At 38.4% G+C, this 14,773-nt stretch overlaps 1 protein-coding gene across 1 annotated transcript; it reads left to right on the top strand.

Annotated features, from left to right (window-relative positions):
* The first annotated feature begins 852 nt into the window (after nucleotides 1-852).
* On the top strand, nucleotides 853-14,221 carry LIPM (lipase family member M). Its single transcript, XM_040975756.1, has 9 exons — nucleotides 853-1,169; nucleotides 3,728-3,845; nucleotides 6,273-6,471; nucleotides 7,293-7,402; nucleotides 10,230-10,366; nucleotides 10,504-10,650; nucleotides 12,026-12,097; nucleotides 12,871-12,942; nucleotides 13,928-14,221. The coding sequence occupies exons 1-9, from the start codon at nucleotides 1,026-1,028 to the stop codon at nucleotides 14,195-14,197; spliced, it is 1,269 nt and encodes a 422-aa protein (XP_040831690.1). The 5' UTR covers nucleotides 853-1,025; the 3' UTR covers nucleotides 14,198-14,221.
* Nucleotides 14,222-14,773: the final 552 nt, after the last annotated feature.

Here is a 14,773-nt window from a genome sequence, read left to right as displayed (position 1 = left end):
GATGAGCCTGAGTCATGTGGGAAGATCCATTCTCACAGACTCATCTTTCCAGTTTCAGCTCCTTCACCACCACATTCCAAAATCTGAACTCGTGATGGCTGCTGTTAGTTCAGCTCTGAAGAGTTCATGTAAAAGAAGAGAAACAATTGAATTTTTTCAGTTATTTTTAACACATTCGTCACTAAGAATGACAGAAAAAAATACCCTCCTGGCCTGCTCTATTATTAGTAGACTAACAAATTGCTAACATCACTTCAAAGTTAACTAAACTGGAGCCTTCTGTTCTTGAAAACAACTAGATTGCCACTCAATAACTCTCCAGCTTAGCTAATGCAGATGAATTACCAGGTATCCACCTAACCATCTTCTCAAATTAAATAATTGATATAATCCACAATAGAAGCTTTATGTACATCTATTTGATTGAACTAGCAGAAATAGGCTAAATATGGAAGAACTACTCCACAATACAAATTTTGTTAACATTGTTAACATTTTATGTTAAAGTATGTATCACTACATTTGTTCTTCACTCCAAAGAACAGTGATTATTGAAACCCTAGGTGGTGACAAAGGAAATTTGCCATGCTTTCTGCAGTTTCTGTATGGTGCGCTAGTCAAAGAATGATAAAAACTAGAGTTGGGGGAGGGGAGAGACATTCTTTGTGGTTCTAACTACCTGCTGGTGGAAGAGCAGAGGCTTTATGAGCTGTGAAACACTCATGAAACTCCAGGTTGCATCAGAGAAAGCTCTACACACCTTAAAGCTAAAGGATGGGTGATTACAAGTTGTGTGAGGGAGGAGGAGGAGGAGCCAGATGGTATTGGGACATCCTGGACAGTGTCTCCAGTCTACTTGGTTTCCTTCTGTACCTGTCAACCAAGTTTACTTAAGTCTCTTGAACATTTGGAGAAGGGATTACAGCTGAAAAACATAGGAAAGAGTTTTTAAACCCACAAATCCTTCTCTGACTTGAGACGTAGTTGCTATCGTGCCAAGAAAAAATAAATGCGCATGTTGGACCATGTCAGAAATCTTAAGAGCATGGATTGTTTCACACAGAGTGGAGATGTGGCTTCTGATTCTGGTGGCGTATTTCTTTCAAAGCAATGTGAATTCGGGACATATGCCAACCAAAGCTGTGGACCCAGAAGCTTTCATGAATGTTGTAAGTCAGTATTTTCCATACTATTTGGGGGGAAAGAAGTGCCTTACATGTTAATGTTTTCATATATGTTTTATTTGCATTAGGTATTATATTTATACATAGTTGTGATGTTCAGAAAAATGTAATGAGAAAGCAATTTACTTTACTAGAAAGAATGCTAAACTAGCTGTTAGGTGACCTGAACACCTCAAACAAATTCGGTAACCTTGGAAACATGATGTAATCCTTTTGTACTTCAATGCGTTTTCTTCTTGAGCACTGGAGCTCACTGTACGAGCAGAAAAATAGTTGAAAAATGTTTAGCCCCAGATGATGATTATTTCCACTTTTGTCTTCTATGTTGTGAAGATGCCAATCTCACTTCTTGCTATTAGGTCATCCACATTTAAGTATCATCCTACACCTTCTAATCTATACTTTTTGTGGTGTTTCGGACTAGTAACTGTTGATTCATGGTTAAAGAACCCTGAGCGGGACCAGAAAGACACTCTTCAGAGTACAATAAAGGCATGATGCTATGTCTCAGTAGGTATCCTTGAGAATCGTGCATTCCAGCAGAGGATATTATTTACAAATTCTAAATTAGGTTTTAGTGATGACCATCACATGGTAGCACTTGTACCAAAGCAGTCATTTTGATAAAAGAGGAAAATAATCTACTTAATTTTGTTTCATTTCATTTAGTTTCATTTCTTCATGTTTTGTACCCTAGGCAGTGGATAGGATCACTCAACATTTTTCAAACCAAGGAACTGAAATTAAAGAGGTCAAGCAAGTTAAACAATGCCACACCATTGGTACACAGTGGAGTTACAATTTAAATTCAGGTCTGCATACATACACACTGTGTATAATTATAAGCATGAGACAGTAAAATCTCAGACGAGAAGGAAGAGAGACAAACTCCACAAGAGTAAGACAATGCATGTAATATTCACATTCCATAGACTTTTTCACAGAAAGGAGAACTTCAAAATTCACACATACAGATTTTCACAGAAACTCCCTTGTATAGGTCTAAAAATTCTTACAAGCCATTAAAAAAACATTTTGTATCTGCATGGTGTTAAAAGCAGCATTGCTTTGACCATTCCATTTATTGACTGTCTTTGATGGTTTCTCCAGACAGCTACCTCATTGATGTTGATACTTGGGAACTATTCTCCTGGTCTTGAAAGTGTCCCACACTCATCCCTATGTTTTCTTTTTTTTTTTTTTTTAATTTGTTTTGGTGAGAGAATCACTTTATCTGCAGACAGACAGAAAGAAAGAAAATTTCCCAGGCGCCATGCACTGGGATCTCCTAACACTACACTTTCGGGATTTCAGGAACCCAAACACTAAGTCCCACAGAATTGGATTCTGCTGTTGAGCAATTAAGTATGGAAAGCCAAAGTAAAATAGAAAATTCATGTAACTAGTGGTGTAAATTCAGTAACATGGTAACAAAACTGGCTCAGAGTCTGGATTTGTTTTACTGTATGTACTGACAAATATTAATTATGCTCTAGTTCATACTTTAATATATAACTGGACACATGGATTTTTATTATCAAGTATTTATTGAGCACCTACAAAACCCTTATACTGTGCTGTGCACTGATATTATAGGAAGATCTAAAAATATCAAAGACCAGGATTTCATGGAGCTTAAAGGCAGGCACTCATTACTTCATGCAAGAGTAATTAGAGTTGAAATAAGACAGCATAAAATAAAGAAAACGAACTCACTTAGGAAGGTTTTTCTGAAGTCTACAAAATGAATCAGAGTTACTTAAGAAAAGAGCAAATAGGTCGGTATATGGAATAGCACAAATAGCTAAGAACGCACCATTTTCAAAAGGTAAAAAAGATTATATGAAGTAACTTTAAACTTCTTCTGGGAAATAGAATTAAAAGATAAGTTTATTTTGGTAATTTTTTTGTAGTTTTCCTCAAATGTATTATGGATATTCACCCTAGAAAATGACAATAATCACTGCTCTTCAGTCTGTGGCTTTGGAGAATGCTCAGTCCCGTGACTGTCATTAGTTATTCTGGAATAGGCACCCTACGAGTTGCATTGCAACCACTTGATCTCTAGCTTGAAACAGGGTGTAGGAATTAATATGCTTACATGCCATGGATGATCCTGATGCATACTCAGTTTTCACAATAATTTTTCTGGTTTGAGGCTCTCAAATATTCTATCAGGATCTCCTAAAGAGTTTTTTAGATCACAAATTGTTGGTTTGTATTCACATTTTCTGACTTAGCTGGTTTGCTAAGACAATGATGATATTTACTTCTTATAAATACCCAAATAATACTAATTATTTGACGCCGGGGCCCAAACTTGGAGAATCATGGTTGTTCTTCGGATTCCATATTTAAAATTATGAAAGTGAGCTCTGGAGACATTCACTGATTTTTTCTAAGATAGCATGATTAGCTAATGAAAATCAAGGAATTTCTTGTCTATAGTCTCCAGAAATCTATGCTTACTTCTGGATCAACGAAAATACAGACATATAGAACTGAATGCAAAGGAAATTTTATGGTTTTATTTTTTTCCATAGAGTGAGATCATCCAACACAAAGGGTATCCCTGTGAGGAATACGAAGTCACAACTGAAGATGGGTATATCCTTTCTGTCAACAGAATCCCTCAAGGCTTACTGCAAGCCAAGAAGGCAGGTATGCTGATCTCACATCATGCCAACATGGCAACTTTCCCTGTTGTTATCTCTCCACTGTGGCTTGACTATGCACAACAGACCTATGTGCTTAGTATACACTGGATTCCATTTGTCATGTCAAAGGATGCTGCCAGTTCTACAAAGTCTACATCAGTATGGTCCTAAACCACCCCACAGCCTTCATTCATCTCAAGTCAACATAAAATAATACCCATTTCTTGGCTCTTTCTAAAATTTAAGACATTACCCTAAACCCTTCCAACATAAATCCTGTAGAACATTCACTTACTAGTTTTGGGGTGAACTACACCAATCACTCATCCTGAAGAATACAAACTCAAGTATAGCACCTGGTGCCCATCCCTGCACACCCCAACATTCAAAGATTTAAGATGTTAATTTTTTTAAAAGATTTATTTATTTTTATTGGAAAGTCAGGCATACAGAGAGGAGGAGAGACAGGGAGGAAGATCTTCCATCCTGCTGTCCGTTGATTCACTCCCCAAGCAGCCACAATGACCAGAGCTGTACTGATCCAAAGCCAGGAGCCAGGAGCCTCTACTGGGTCTCCCTCATGGGTGCAACTTGGCCCATCCTTATCTGCTTTCCCAGGCCACAAGCAGGGAGCTGGATGGGAAGCAGGGTTGCCGGGATTAGAACCTGCACCTCTGCTGGATCCCGGTGCATTCAAAGTGAGCAGTTTTTGCCATTAGACTATCTTGCCCAGACCCCTAAGATGTTAATTCTTTAAGAATCAGAATCTATTTGTACATTTTAAAAACCTGTTTGTACATGTTTGCTTAATCTGTATAATTCTACCTTTTGCATATGAAACTTTTCAGCTATTTCTGTTGTTTCAAAAATTAATCTTGATGACTAACTAAAATTGTGTCCATCTCCTATTTGAGTGTGTTCCTTTTACTTTTTCAGTCTGTTTACAGTGGCCACTACATCATCTGCCATGCGTATACATACCATCATTTCCTGGGTTCTTTTTATTTTCTGGGTGAAAGTTTGAATGCTTTTATTTGCATCAATCATGATTAAAAAACCTGCCACTCACAAAGGTTAAATAATTTACTTGCCCTCCCCACAAAAAAACTGTTAGGTCTAGTTAGTATGTTGCATTTAGATTAGATTCTATCCACAATTACATCCCATGTTCTTTTTTTATTTTTCTTTTTTATTATAAAGTCAGATATACAGAGAGGAGCAAAGACAGAAAGATCTTAGAACCACTGATTCGGCATACTGTTTTATTTAGACTGTATTCCTGTAGCTTTTTGGTTATAAGGCCTTTAACTCTTTTTACACATCTATGACTTATATTTCCATAATGTCTCCAACTTAGTGCCTCTGAACTTACCCTTCTCCACTTGAACCAGTATTTCATCAGATATTTAATGCAACGTTCCTTGGTTGTTAACTTATTCAAAATAGCAGGACCAGCCTTTTCGGTCCAATTGGTGCAAAATACTTCCCTCTTGTGGCTGATATTGTTCCTGCAGCTCCCACTGTCTTCAAGGAAGTGATTCTTAAATTATTCAATCATTCATTACTCTTACGACTTATTTTGATGTTCAGATTTGCTTGCATTTGAATAGTTAGCGCATTCTCAATCTGGCTGTGAGTTCTTTTAACATGAAGGCCATTTATATAGTCACAAATCTTAATTGTAAATCATAGATACTCATTCATCTTAATCATAATACTATGTTATCTCCTGGAGCAATTCCAATATTTTGTGAGAAAACCAGAAAAATCCAATAATAATAATAATAATTACATACACACACAAAAACTAGTAAAGTTGGGCCCGGCTGCGTGGGCTAGTGGATAAAGTCCTCGCCTTGAATGCACTGGGGTCCCAGATGGGCACTGGTTCTAATCCCAGCAGCTCCACTTCCCATCCAACTCCCTGCTTGTAGCCTGGGAAAGCAATCGAGGACGGTCCAAAGCCTTAGGACCCTGTACCCGCATGAGAGACCTGGAGGAAGTTCCTGGCTCCTGGCTTTGGATCAGCATGGCACTGGCCGTTGTGTTCACTTGGGGAGTGAATCATCGGATGGAAGATCTTCCTCTCTGTATATCTGCTTCTCTCTGTATATCTGACTTTACAATAAAAATAAATAAATCTTTTTTTAAAAAAAAAGTAAAGTTGAATTTCACTGAGTGTTTCTTTGCTAAGCATTTTATCATCTATTTCTTAAAATCTATCTTGGTAAGCAGAGCAAAAATGCCTTTTTACTTCTGAGGAAATTCTTGTATTAAAAGGTTAAGCAACCAGCCACAATAATTAAGCTATCAAGCATCTTAATGGAGATCTGATCATAGCTTTGCTTGATTGGAATGCTTCTGCACATTAAGAGATAATAAGAAAGGTAGAGAACATTTTTACATAGTTGGAATGTTATCAATTCTGCAGGTGCCAGGCCTGTGGTATTACTGCAGCATGGCCTACTTGGAGATGCTAGCAATTGGATCTCCAACCTACCCAACAACAGCCTGGGCTTCATTCTGGCGGATGCTGGCTTTGACGTGTGGATGGGGAACAGCCGGGGAAATACATGGTCTCGGAAACACAAGACACTCTCCATAGACCAGGATGAGTTCTGGGCTTTCAGGTATGTGAAATCTAGAGAAGTGAGGTTGAAATGGAATCTCTTTGAGAGAATTGAGTAAATAATTGTGATTCCTGGGTAATTCATTTAGGTCATATCATCAATATTCTGACCTAGTTTTCTTAATAATTACATTTTGGGGGGAAGGAATAAGGGATATTGAGTTCCCCATACAGAAGCTTGGGTCTGGCAAGTGAGATGAGAATGAGGGGTGATGTTGGGTGATTGGTATTGGAATTTGAAAAGGGTATTCCACTAACCTGTAGGTGGTTATCCTGGAGCTAACTCTTCCATGAGTAATGACAAGGGCTAGTACCTCCAGAGGAGATGAGATCAGGCAGCACTAAAACAAATTAAATGATTAAGCTTTGGGGACCTTCAACTGGACACATAATGGTCTCAGAAAAATATTTTTGGTATTTTAAGTTACCAATGACATTAAACCTGTTTTAATATCCATAACAGAAGAGTACCTGCAGTACTCTTGGTGCTTTTGCTGTAAATGAATCTTATGGACTTGTAGTTTTGCTGGTAACAGTGTAACAGGGCCTTTCCACCAGGAGGTGGGTCATGTGCTCAATAAATACTGAAGATGATCATCACTCTGAGGTAACATCTGCAGAAACTACCATTTTTGAAAGCCTGTGAGCCCTGAGACCCCTGTGAGCATTACAGGGTGGGAACAAGTCTGTTCTGAGTGATGTAAGGGGTACAGAAGCATGCTATCAGGATTGACTCAGGCATTGATTATAGGTAAATCCTCAAGGTGGTTTTGTCTGTTCTTGATTATAATTGTTCATTAACTTTCTCTTTTCCCTTTGTAGTTATGATGAGATGGCTAGGTTTGACCTTCCTGCAGTGATAAACTTTATTTTGCAGAAAACGGGCCAGGAAAATATCTATTATATTGGCTATTCACAGGGAACCACCATGGGTAGGTTCACAGAAAAGCAGGTTTGTATGCTCAGAAGAAACACAAATTATGCCTAAGAACATTCATGTCACATTACTCTCTGATCAGGCCGTTTCCTTTTCACTATCTGTTGGGGCTACAGGAAAGAGAAACCGGATTGAGAGAGGCCTGGGGCGTGGTAGAAAGAGCAAGAGCCTTGCCTTGACTTATGCAGTACACAAGATAACTATTCCTGTGGAATTATGTACATCCCTAGCCTCAGTTTCCTCATCTTCCTCTTAGAAGTGGTACAGGTGTTTGGTCTAATGCATATGATGATGTATGTGAGCTCTACAATGGCAGAAATCCGAACAGAGTTTTAAGAGAAGTTCCCAGCACATAGTATAAATAAATGCAAATTTAGTGTCTGCCTCATGACAAGTGATCAATAAATAGCACTATCATATACAAAACAGATCTGGTATAAATATCACTCAGATCTTCCTCTTTACATTCTAACACCAGTGTCTGGAATTATATGCTGAAATCCTTTTGTTTTTGATGAATTTGTCAGAGATCTTAACGCATGGTCCCTGCAGAATACAGAGCACTTTCATGGGGAGGTGAGAGTGTAGACCATGGCTTTCCTGGCCGCCCTGTATCAGACCAAAATCATTAGGGAAAAAAAGGTGCTTGATTTACACTGGGATGAAGGAAGGTCATGGGAGGACTGAGAAGAGCTTCTTATGTTTTCTAGAGACTGGCTTTAACTAATTCAAGGAACATTTTTTTTCCCCATTTACTCAACACACAAACTGCCCAGCCAATTTGGTCTTGGGACTGACTTTCAGGTAGTCTGAGTCTACAGAAGTCAACAATGATGACTAAAGGCTATCCTCAAGCTAAGTTAATGATTTTTAGCTTTTCATCCCCAGGAAGAATGGCCACATGCCTGAACTAACTGAGGTTTAGGTTCTGTCCTCAAGGAAGTAAGGAAGAGAGTATTCATTCTGACAAATTTCAAGAGAAAAGAAAGTCATAATTTTAACAAGAAAACTCATATTTGTGTAAGATCTTCTAATGAAGCTTCCCGTGTTCCAAGTTGATAGTCTACTGCTAGCAAACACACTGGAGACACAAAGCACACATGCTTGGCAAACACTCAATTATATATGGACTGGATCCACTTTCGTTTTGCAGAAAGCTCGTGTAGATTACCATATGAAACTAGCCTAACTCCAAAGTAGACAGCCATAGCAGAGTGGCTGACTGTTTTAATTCTTCTCCTTTTCTTGTTTGCATAAATAATAATGCTATTGTCAGTATCTGTTGGGGGAGACATAACATTGGAGCCACTTGGGTATTCTTTTTGCTGCCAAAGATTCATTTCCTGTGGAACTTTCCCACCAGTCACAATCCCATTATGTGAAAAATAAAACTGAGTTATTAATCAGGAAGTCCAGGTGCTGAAGGACTGTTGGAACTAAGGGTCAGTTCAGGTGGCTCATTTTTTATGAATTTTTTTCTAGAGAATAAATGAAACTTAATGTCTACATTTTCATTTCCTTATTTTCTCAATAATATTAGCAAGTTCCAGTCAAACTCTCACTTTGCCCTTTACAGATAGTTAGGGTGTTATATGGCTGTCCAACTCTAATGATATTCAGAGGCCCTTTAAAAGATTTTGTCTCTCCTCAAACCATTTCATCAGAGATGAAAATTAAACTGTTAACAATGAGGCTAGATAGTATTTCAGAGGAGGGAAAAGGCAAAACAAAACAAACAAAAACAAAAAAACCCAGTAGGATTCTTGGATTCTTCAGTTGATAAACCATGGAGCTGGTAAGAGGGAGAACCTGAACTTCTCTTATGGCAGAAGTAATGATCTAGAAGTAATGGAAAACATGATCTAGAGTTTTCAGATCTTGACATTTGAGGGGATTTGTATTATGTTTGGAATTAAGATGGACCTAGCTTCATATATTACTAGCTCAGACCTACAGTGCAATAATTGGGAGGGCAAGAGGACACAAATCATCTTGAGGCCCACCTTTGCATGTGGCTACCAAAACTAATCAAAGGCAGGAAAGGCGCCTTCTCAGAACCCACTCATCTCTAGGGAACTCAACCAAGACTGTGTGATTCTAGTTTTCTCTGCTTAGCCCTCCTCTCCTACCCATGCAACCGCAAATGTTAGACTAGGTAAAAAGCACACAGGCTCTTGTGAAACAGGCATACAATGTTTCAAATCTAATGGCCATACCTCTGTGCAACAGACTTTTTCTCCACTATGTCCTACATACATCACCTGCAAAGAGTGGCATTTCAAGAAATACTTTCGGTATACACATTAGGAGCGCCCTTGTTTAACCAAGGTCTCATACCAAATGTGCAACAGAAATTTTTAAAAAAAAGTTCATTGGACAATCTGCCTGCTAAACTGTTACAGTTTGGGTTCTTGAAGAGTTGGGAGTCAAGAAACAAAAGCCTTGTTATCTCAACAAACTTACTAGCAAACTAGGCAATTTCCTTAATTCTGAGTTTTTTTTTTTTTCAATGAATATCTACTACTTAAAAGCAAATGGCTGTGGAAACAATGGTCTTACCAACTTTCCTGTAGCCCTACACACTTTCTGCACTATTCAATTACGTAAAGGTTATCAAAATAAAATAATAATTTAAAAAAAGCAAATGGCTAGGTTTCATAGGAAACACAGAACAGTTTTTACCATTGCCCTCAATCAAATTTTACAGGAGAACTAAGGCGTAATCACACATAGTTACTGAATAATCTTGGTAACAGTTAATTGCAAAATTTATAAGTTATACTATATTCAATATCCATATTGACATGTTTCTTCTCTTGTAGGATTTATTGCATTCTCTACTATGCCAGAGCTGGCTAAGAAAATCAAAATGTATTTTGCTTTAGCACCAATTGCCACTGTCAAATATTCAAAAAGCCCTGGGACCAAATTTTTGTTGCTGCCAGACATGATGATCAAGGTATGAGGTACCGCAGATCATTCTATGTATATATAGAAGAGTCTTCCAGGTCTATATCCTAAACATACATTTATAAATGAGGCACTTCTTTTTCTACCTATCATGTCATGTCTGTCATTTCACCTTGTATTTTACAGGGGTTGTTTGGTAAAAAAGAATTTCTGTATCAGACCAGGTTTCTCAGGCAACTTGTTATTTACCTCTGTGGTCAGATGATTCTTGACCAGATTTGTAGCAATATCATCCTACTTCTGGGAGGATTCAACACCAATAACATGAACATGGTAAGTAGGAATCTACTGATTCCTCAAGACTCTATGGCAAAGCCAAGGGTTATGAATGCCACCCCTTATAGCTATGCTGATATCAGTGGAAATAGAGAAATGATGTGCTCCCTGGTTTCAAAATGGTAAGGAAATGAGGGAATGAGCATGAGGCAAGGTTCATATTATGGCACTAAATGTCACAGCTTACATGAGGGTACTTGAAAACATTTGTGGAAAAATGAAATTAAAGCAAAAACCTGAAATCTATACATAGCTGATTCATAAGACTTATTTCCCATAGATGTTTTAGAAACTCCTGTATTCATGGCAGTGAAGAAAATAAAATAGATCTGAAATCAGATTTTTAAAGAAGTTTAAAAAAAAGTGACCAGAACATGGCTGTCAACAAAGACTATTATGCATGTGTCTCTAATCCCTTGTATACACAAGCCCTGTAGGTTTGAAGTTTAAGTTCATTGACAAAATCTCTTGGGAGCTTCACTTGGGCTCAGGCTTAACTGACAGCTGAGGTGACTTGAGTGAGTTTCTAGGGAACCACTCCATCTGGAATGGAGATTAAAATGCAGAGTGATTTGGGGTTCCGTTCTTGCGATGATACCTAAAGAATGGGAGGAAACAGGTTTTGGGAGATGTGAAATTCAACTTGTGATGCAGTCTCAGTAGGAACCTCAATTGAACCTACAAAAATGTGTGAGGATAGGTTGCCCTTCAGAGTTATTTCAAGTTGGGAGGGTGGAAGAAGATCGGGTCTTTCTATCCCCACATCAATTAACCACTTCATGCAGACCACATCACTGAGAGGGGAGGCATTAGGTGAGATCTCTTCGCAGCTGGGACAAACACTACAGAAGGCTGACAAAGGAGGGTAGTCGGCCAGCATCACTTTCAGCAGCCGGGGTAATGTATACTCATTTCTGAAGAACTTTTCCTTCCTTTTTCAGTCAATAATTTGACTTATAGGCACCATCTAATAACCATTTACTATGTGCCAGGCTATTATTGTTCCTTATAACAAGTAGGTGAGACAACAATGGTCTATATCCCCACTTTACATTTTAGTTCATTGAGAGTTGGTGGAATAAACAGTCCAAAATCACCTAGAAATTAAATAGTAGTTCTAGGATTTTAATACAGAATCATCTCTAGAACCCACTTCAGTAAGCTTTTTTAAAAGAAGTTGTCAGAGCTCCAATGAGAAGCTATTCTAAAACACAGGGTTATATTTAGTGTTATTTACTTGTACATTAACATTTCATTAAAAATTTCTGATAATTTATTAATGGTCCCTTTTCTTAGACTCCCTAGAGATTTTGCCTTGATAAGAATGACATATTATGAGTTTTCCCAAAAAACCACTCGTACTTTGTTACAGAGTCGAGCAAATGTGTATGTTGCCCATTCTCCTGCTGGAACATCTGTACAAAACATTCTTCACTGGAGCCAGGTAAGCATGAAGCAGTGTTCGCTAAAAACATGTACATTTTGCTAAAATACTAAAGGATGTCCTTTGGCAAACCAAGAGTTCGTTTGCATTTATGCTAAAACTAAATATAATCTGGTGAATGCTGTTTCAACTGAATTTAATCTAGCTCATTGAAACTTCTCAGAAGCTGAGGGGAAGGGACTTCTTAAATGTGTGCATTAAGACAGTCCCAATCCATCACTGGTCACCTGAGGGGGACTGGCAAGAGGAGACAGTATTTCAACAACCTACTCTTCAGTTTTTCCAGCAGCCTGATCAAGTGGAAACCAGAATACTAGGGTAGGCCTAATTGGACAAAGGAATTTCCACAGCAGTTCTTTATGGCAGCAGTCTCAGGAGAAAAAAGGCATACGTAAGGTGATGGCTATACAGTATCTGAGATTGTATGATCAAAACTGAAGTATTCTTAGTTGGATTAAACTTTGATCTCCAATACCCGATATCTTCATATTGCACAATTTCAGAGGTGCTCTGCTTTTATAATCTTTTAATTGTACCAAATAGGTGAACTTCCTGGAGTGGTAAAAAATTATTTCGGTGATCTTTCTCCTTCAAAGACCCCCCCGCATCCTTACTTTTCTACCTTTTTAAATATCATCCCAAGATGAAACAGAAGCTTCGACAGTTTTTCTCTCTGCACCCCTCACAAGGGCAGACCTGATGAGCATGTCTACCACCAACACTCTTAATTAGGTACATCTTGGACTATCTCATAGATGTTTGCTTCCTTTTAGGCAGTGAGTTCTGGAGAACTCCGGGCATTTGACTGGGGGAGTGAGACCAAGAATCTGGAGAAAGGCAACCAGGTGAGACGCTCAACTATCAACTGCTGAGAATATACTGTTTGGAAATCTGTGAGGAACACACATTCTAGAGTGAGAAAACATGAGTGATCAAGCAGAAAGTGATAGTTCAGATTTAAGTTTATTTGAAAATGGGAGCTTCATAGCTTAGTTAAGAGGTTTCTCTGCTTCTATGACAGAGTAGGGGGCTTTTCCCCTAGCTGACACTGCTCTGTGAACAGGCACCAGCTTCTCAGAAGCAAAACAGGGAAGATTCCGTCTGGGGAAGCCAGTGGTCCATGGTGCATTTCAGAAGGATCCTTTTAGTATTAAAAGAAACAAAGAGAGATGGTGGAGAGGCAGTTGTTTCACGGTACCATATAAAGGACAGGGGATAGTGGATGAGGATGACTGTGCCAGCCTTGCTTCTACACTATAAACTTGAGTGAGTTGGCTGCACTGATTCTCCGGGCCTCAGATTTTATCCATAAAACTTAAAAATGACTGGATTATGTGATTCTTAAGTTTTTTTCCTGAACACACATTCAGTGAATCTGTGATTCCTAAGTTGCAGAAAAATAATACGTAATAAAATTAGAAGTGTGCAGAATGGGAAATGGACACGTATCCTCTTTTGGACAAGTACACTCTTTTGAGTGTAAAATTTTTATTGAATATTGTTAATTAGCACATATGCGTGTAAATAACCACTGATCATATAAGCAAAACCAGAGAGAGTGGACTAGATGCAGCCTAGTTTGGCTTTAAAGAGTATTCCATAAGTCTTAACATCCACTCCTGCACATAAGTCTAGATACAAAATGCTAGAAAATCAGACACATTATACAATACCCTTGCAGATCAAATTCAATTGCTGCTATCAGCTAATTGTATATATAGGTAGTTCTACTTCTATATCCATCAAAATCCTTATCTTTATTTAAAATGCCCATTATGAGTTTGGAAGTTCAACTATTACCCAGAACTAAAAGCTGTTCTATTTCTCCAGCCAACTCCTATTCGATACAAAGTCAGCGATATGACGGTCCCTACAGCAATGTGGACAGGTGGCCAGGACTGGCTCTCAAATCCAGAGGATGTGAAAACACTGCTCTCGGAAGTAACCAACCTCATCTACCACAAGAACATCCCTGAATGGGCTCACATAGATTTTATCTGGGGGTTGGATGCTCCTGACAGGATGTACAATGAAATCATAGATCTGATGCAACAGGAAGAAAACAACCTTTCCGAGGGAACGTGCAAAGTCACACCATGAAACAACCTGAGGCTGACAAGTCTTCCTAACCTCAGGGTAGACAGGACCAGGGTCATGAATAGAAGATTGCAAGGAGGATGTCTAATACTGGAAGCCCACCATGCTGGTGAAAAAGAGGACAGAAGTATTTCTTCAAACTTCTGCATTTGGGACTCAACCAACATTTACCTCATTGGTGTGGAAGCATTCAATGGATGAACACAGATGCCTGGTGCTACGTTATATTCCACCACCTTGAAGAGATTTTACCTGATAGCCAGGAAGTATGTAGAGATTCTCTATGCTGTTCACATAAACTTCCATGTTTGGAGCAGTAAAATAAAATGGCAAATTGGCACAGACTGCAAGATCTTGAATCTCTGGATTGTTGCTGACTTTGACAACAAACTAGATATTACTTGTTGCCATAAAGACACAATTTTATGTCAGGAAGCCAAGCTGCTTTGAACATAGCAATAAAAAGCAATGTGTATTACGGATGAAATCCTAAAAAGTACTGAGTTTCATAGTTGGATCTTAACTGAAAGAATGTTGTGGGATATTTGTGAGTTGTCCCCTAAGTGCATTAAGATATGC

This window comes from Ochotona curzoniae, unplaced genomic scaffold (assembly GCF_017591425.1).
Source record: "Ochotona curzoniae isolate NIBS_2020 unplaced genomic scaffold, NIBS_Ocur_1.0 contig_2692, whole genome shotgun sequence".
NCBI lineage: Eukaryota > Metazoa > Chordata > Mammalia > Lagomorpha > Ochotonidae > Ochotona > Ochotona curzoniae.
This window is presented reverse-complemented; position numbering and strand designations above follow the sequence as displayed.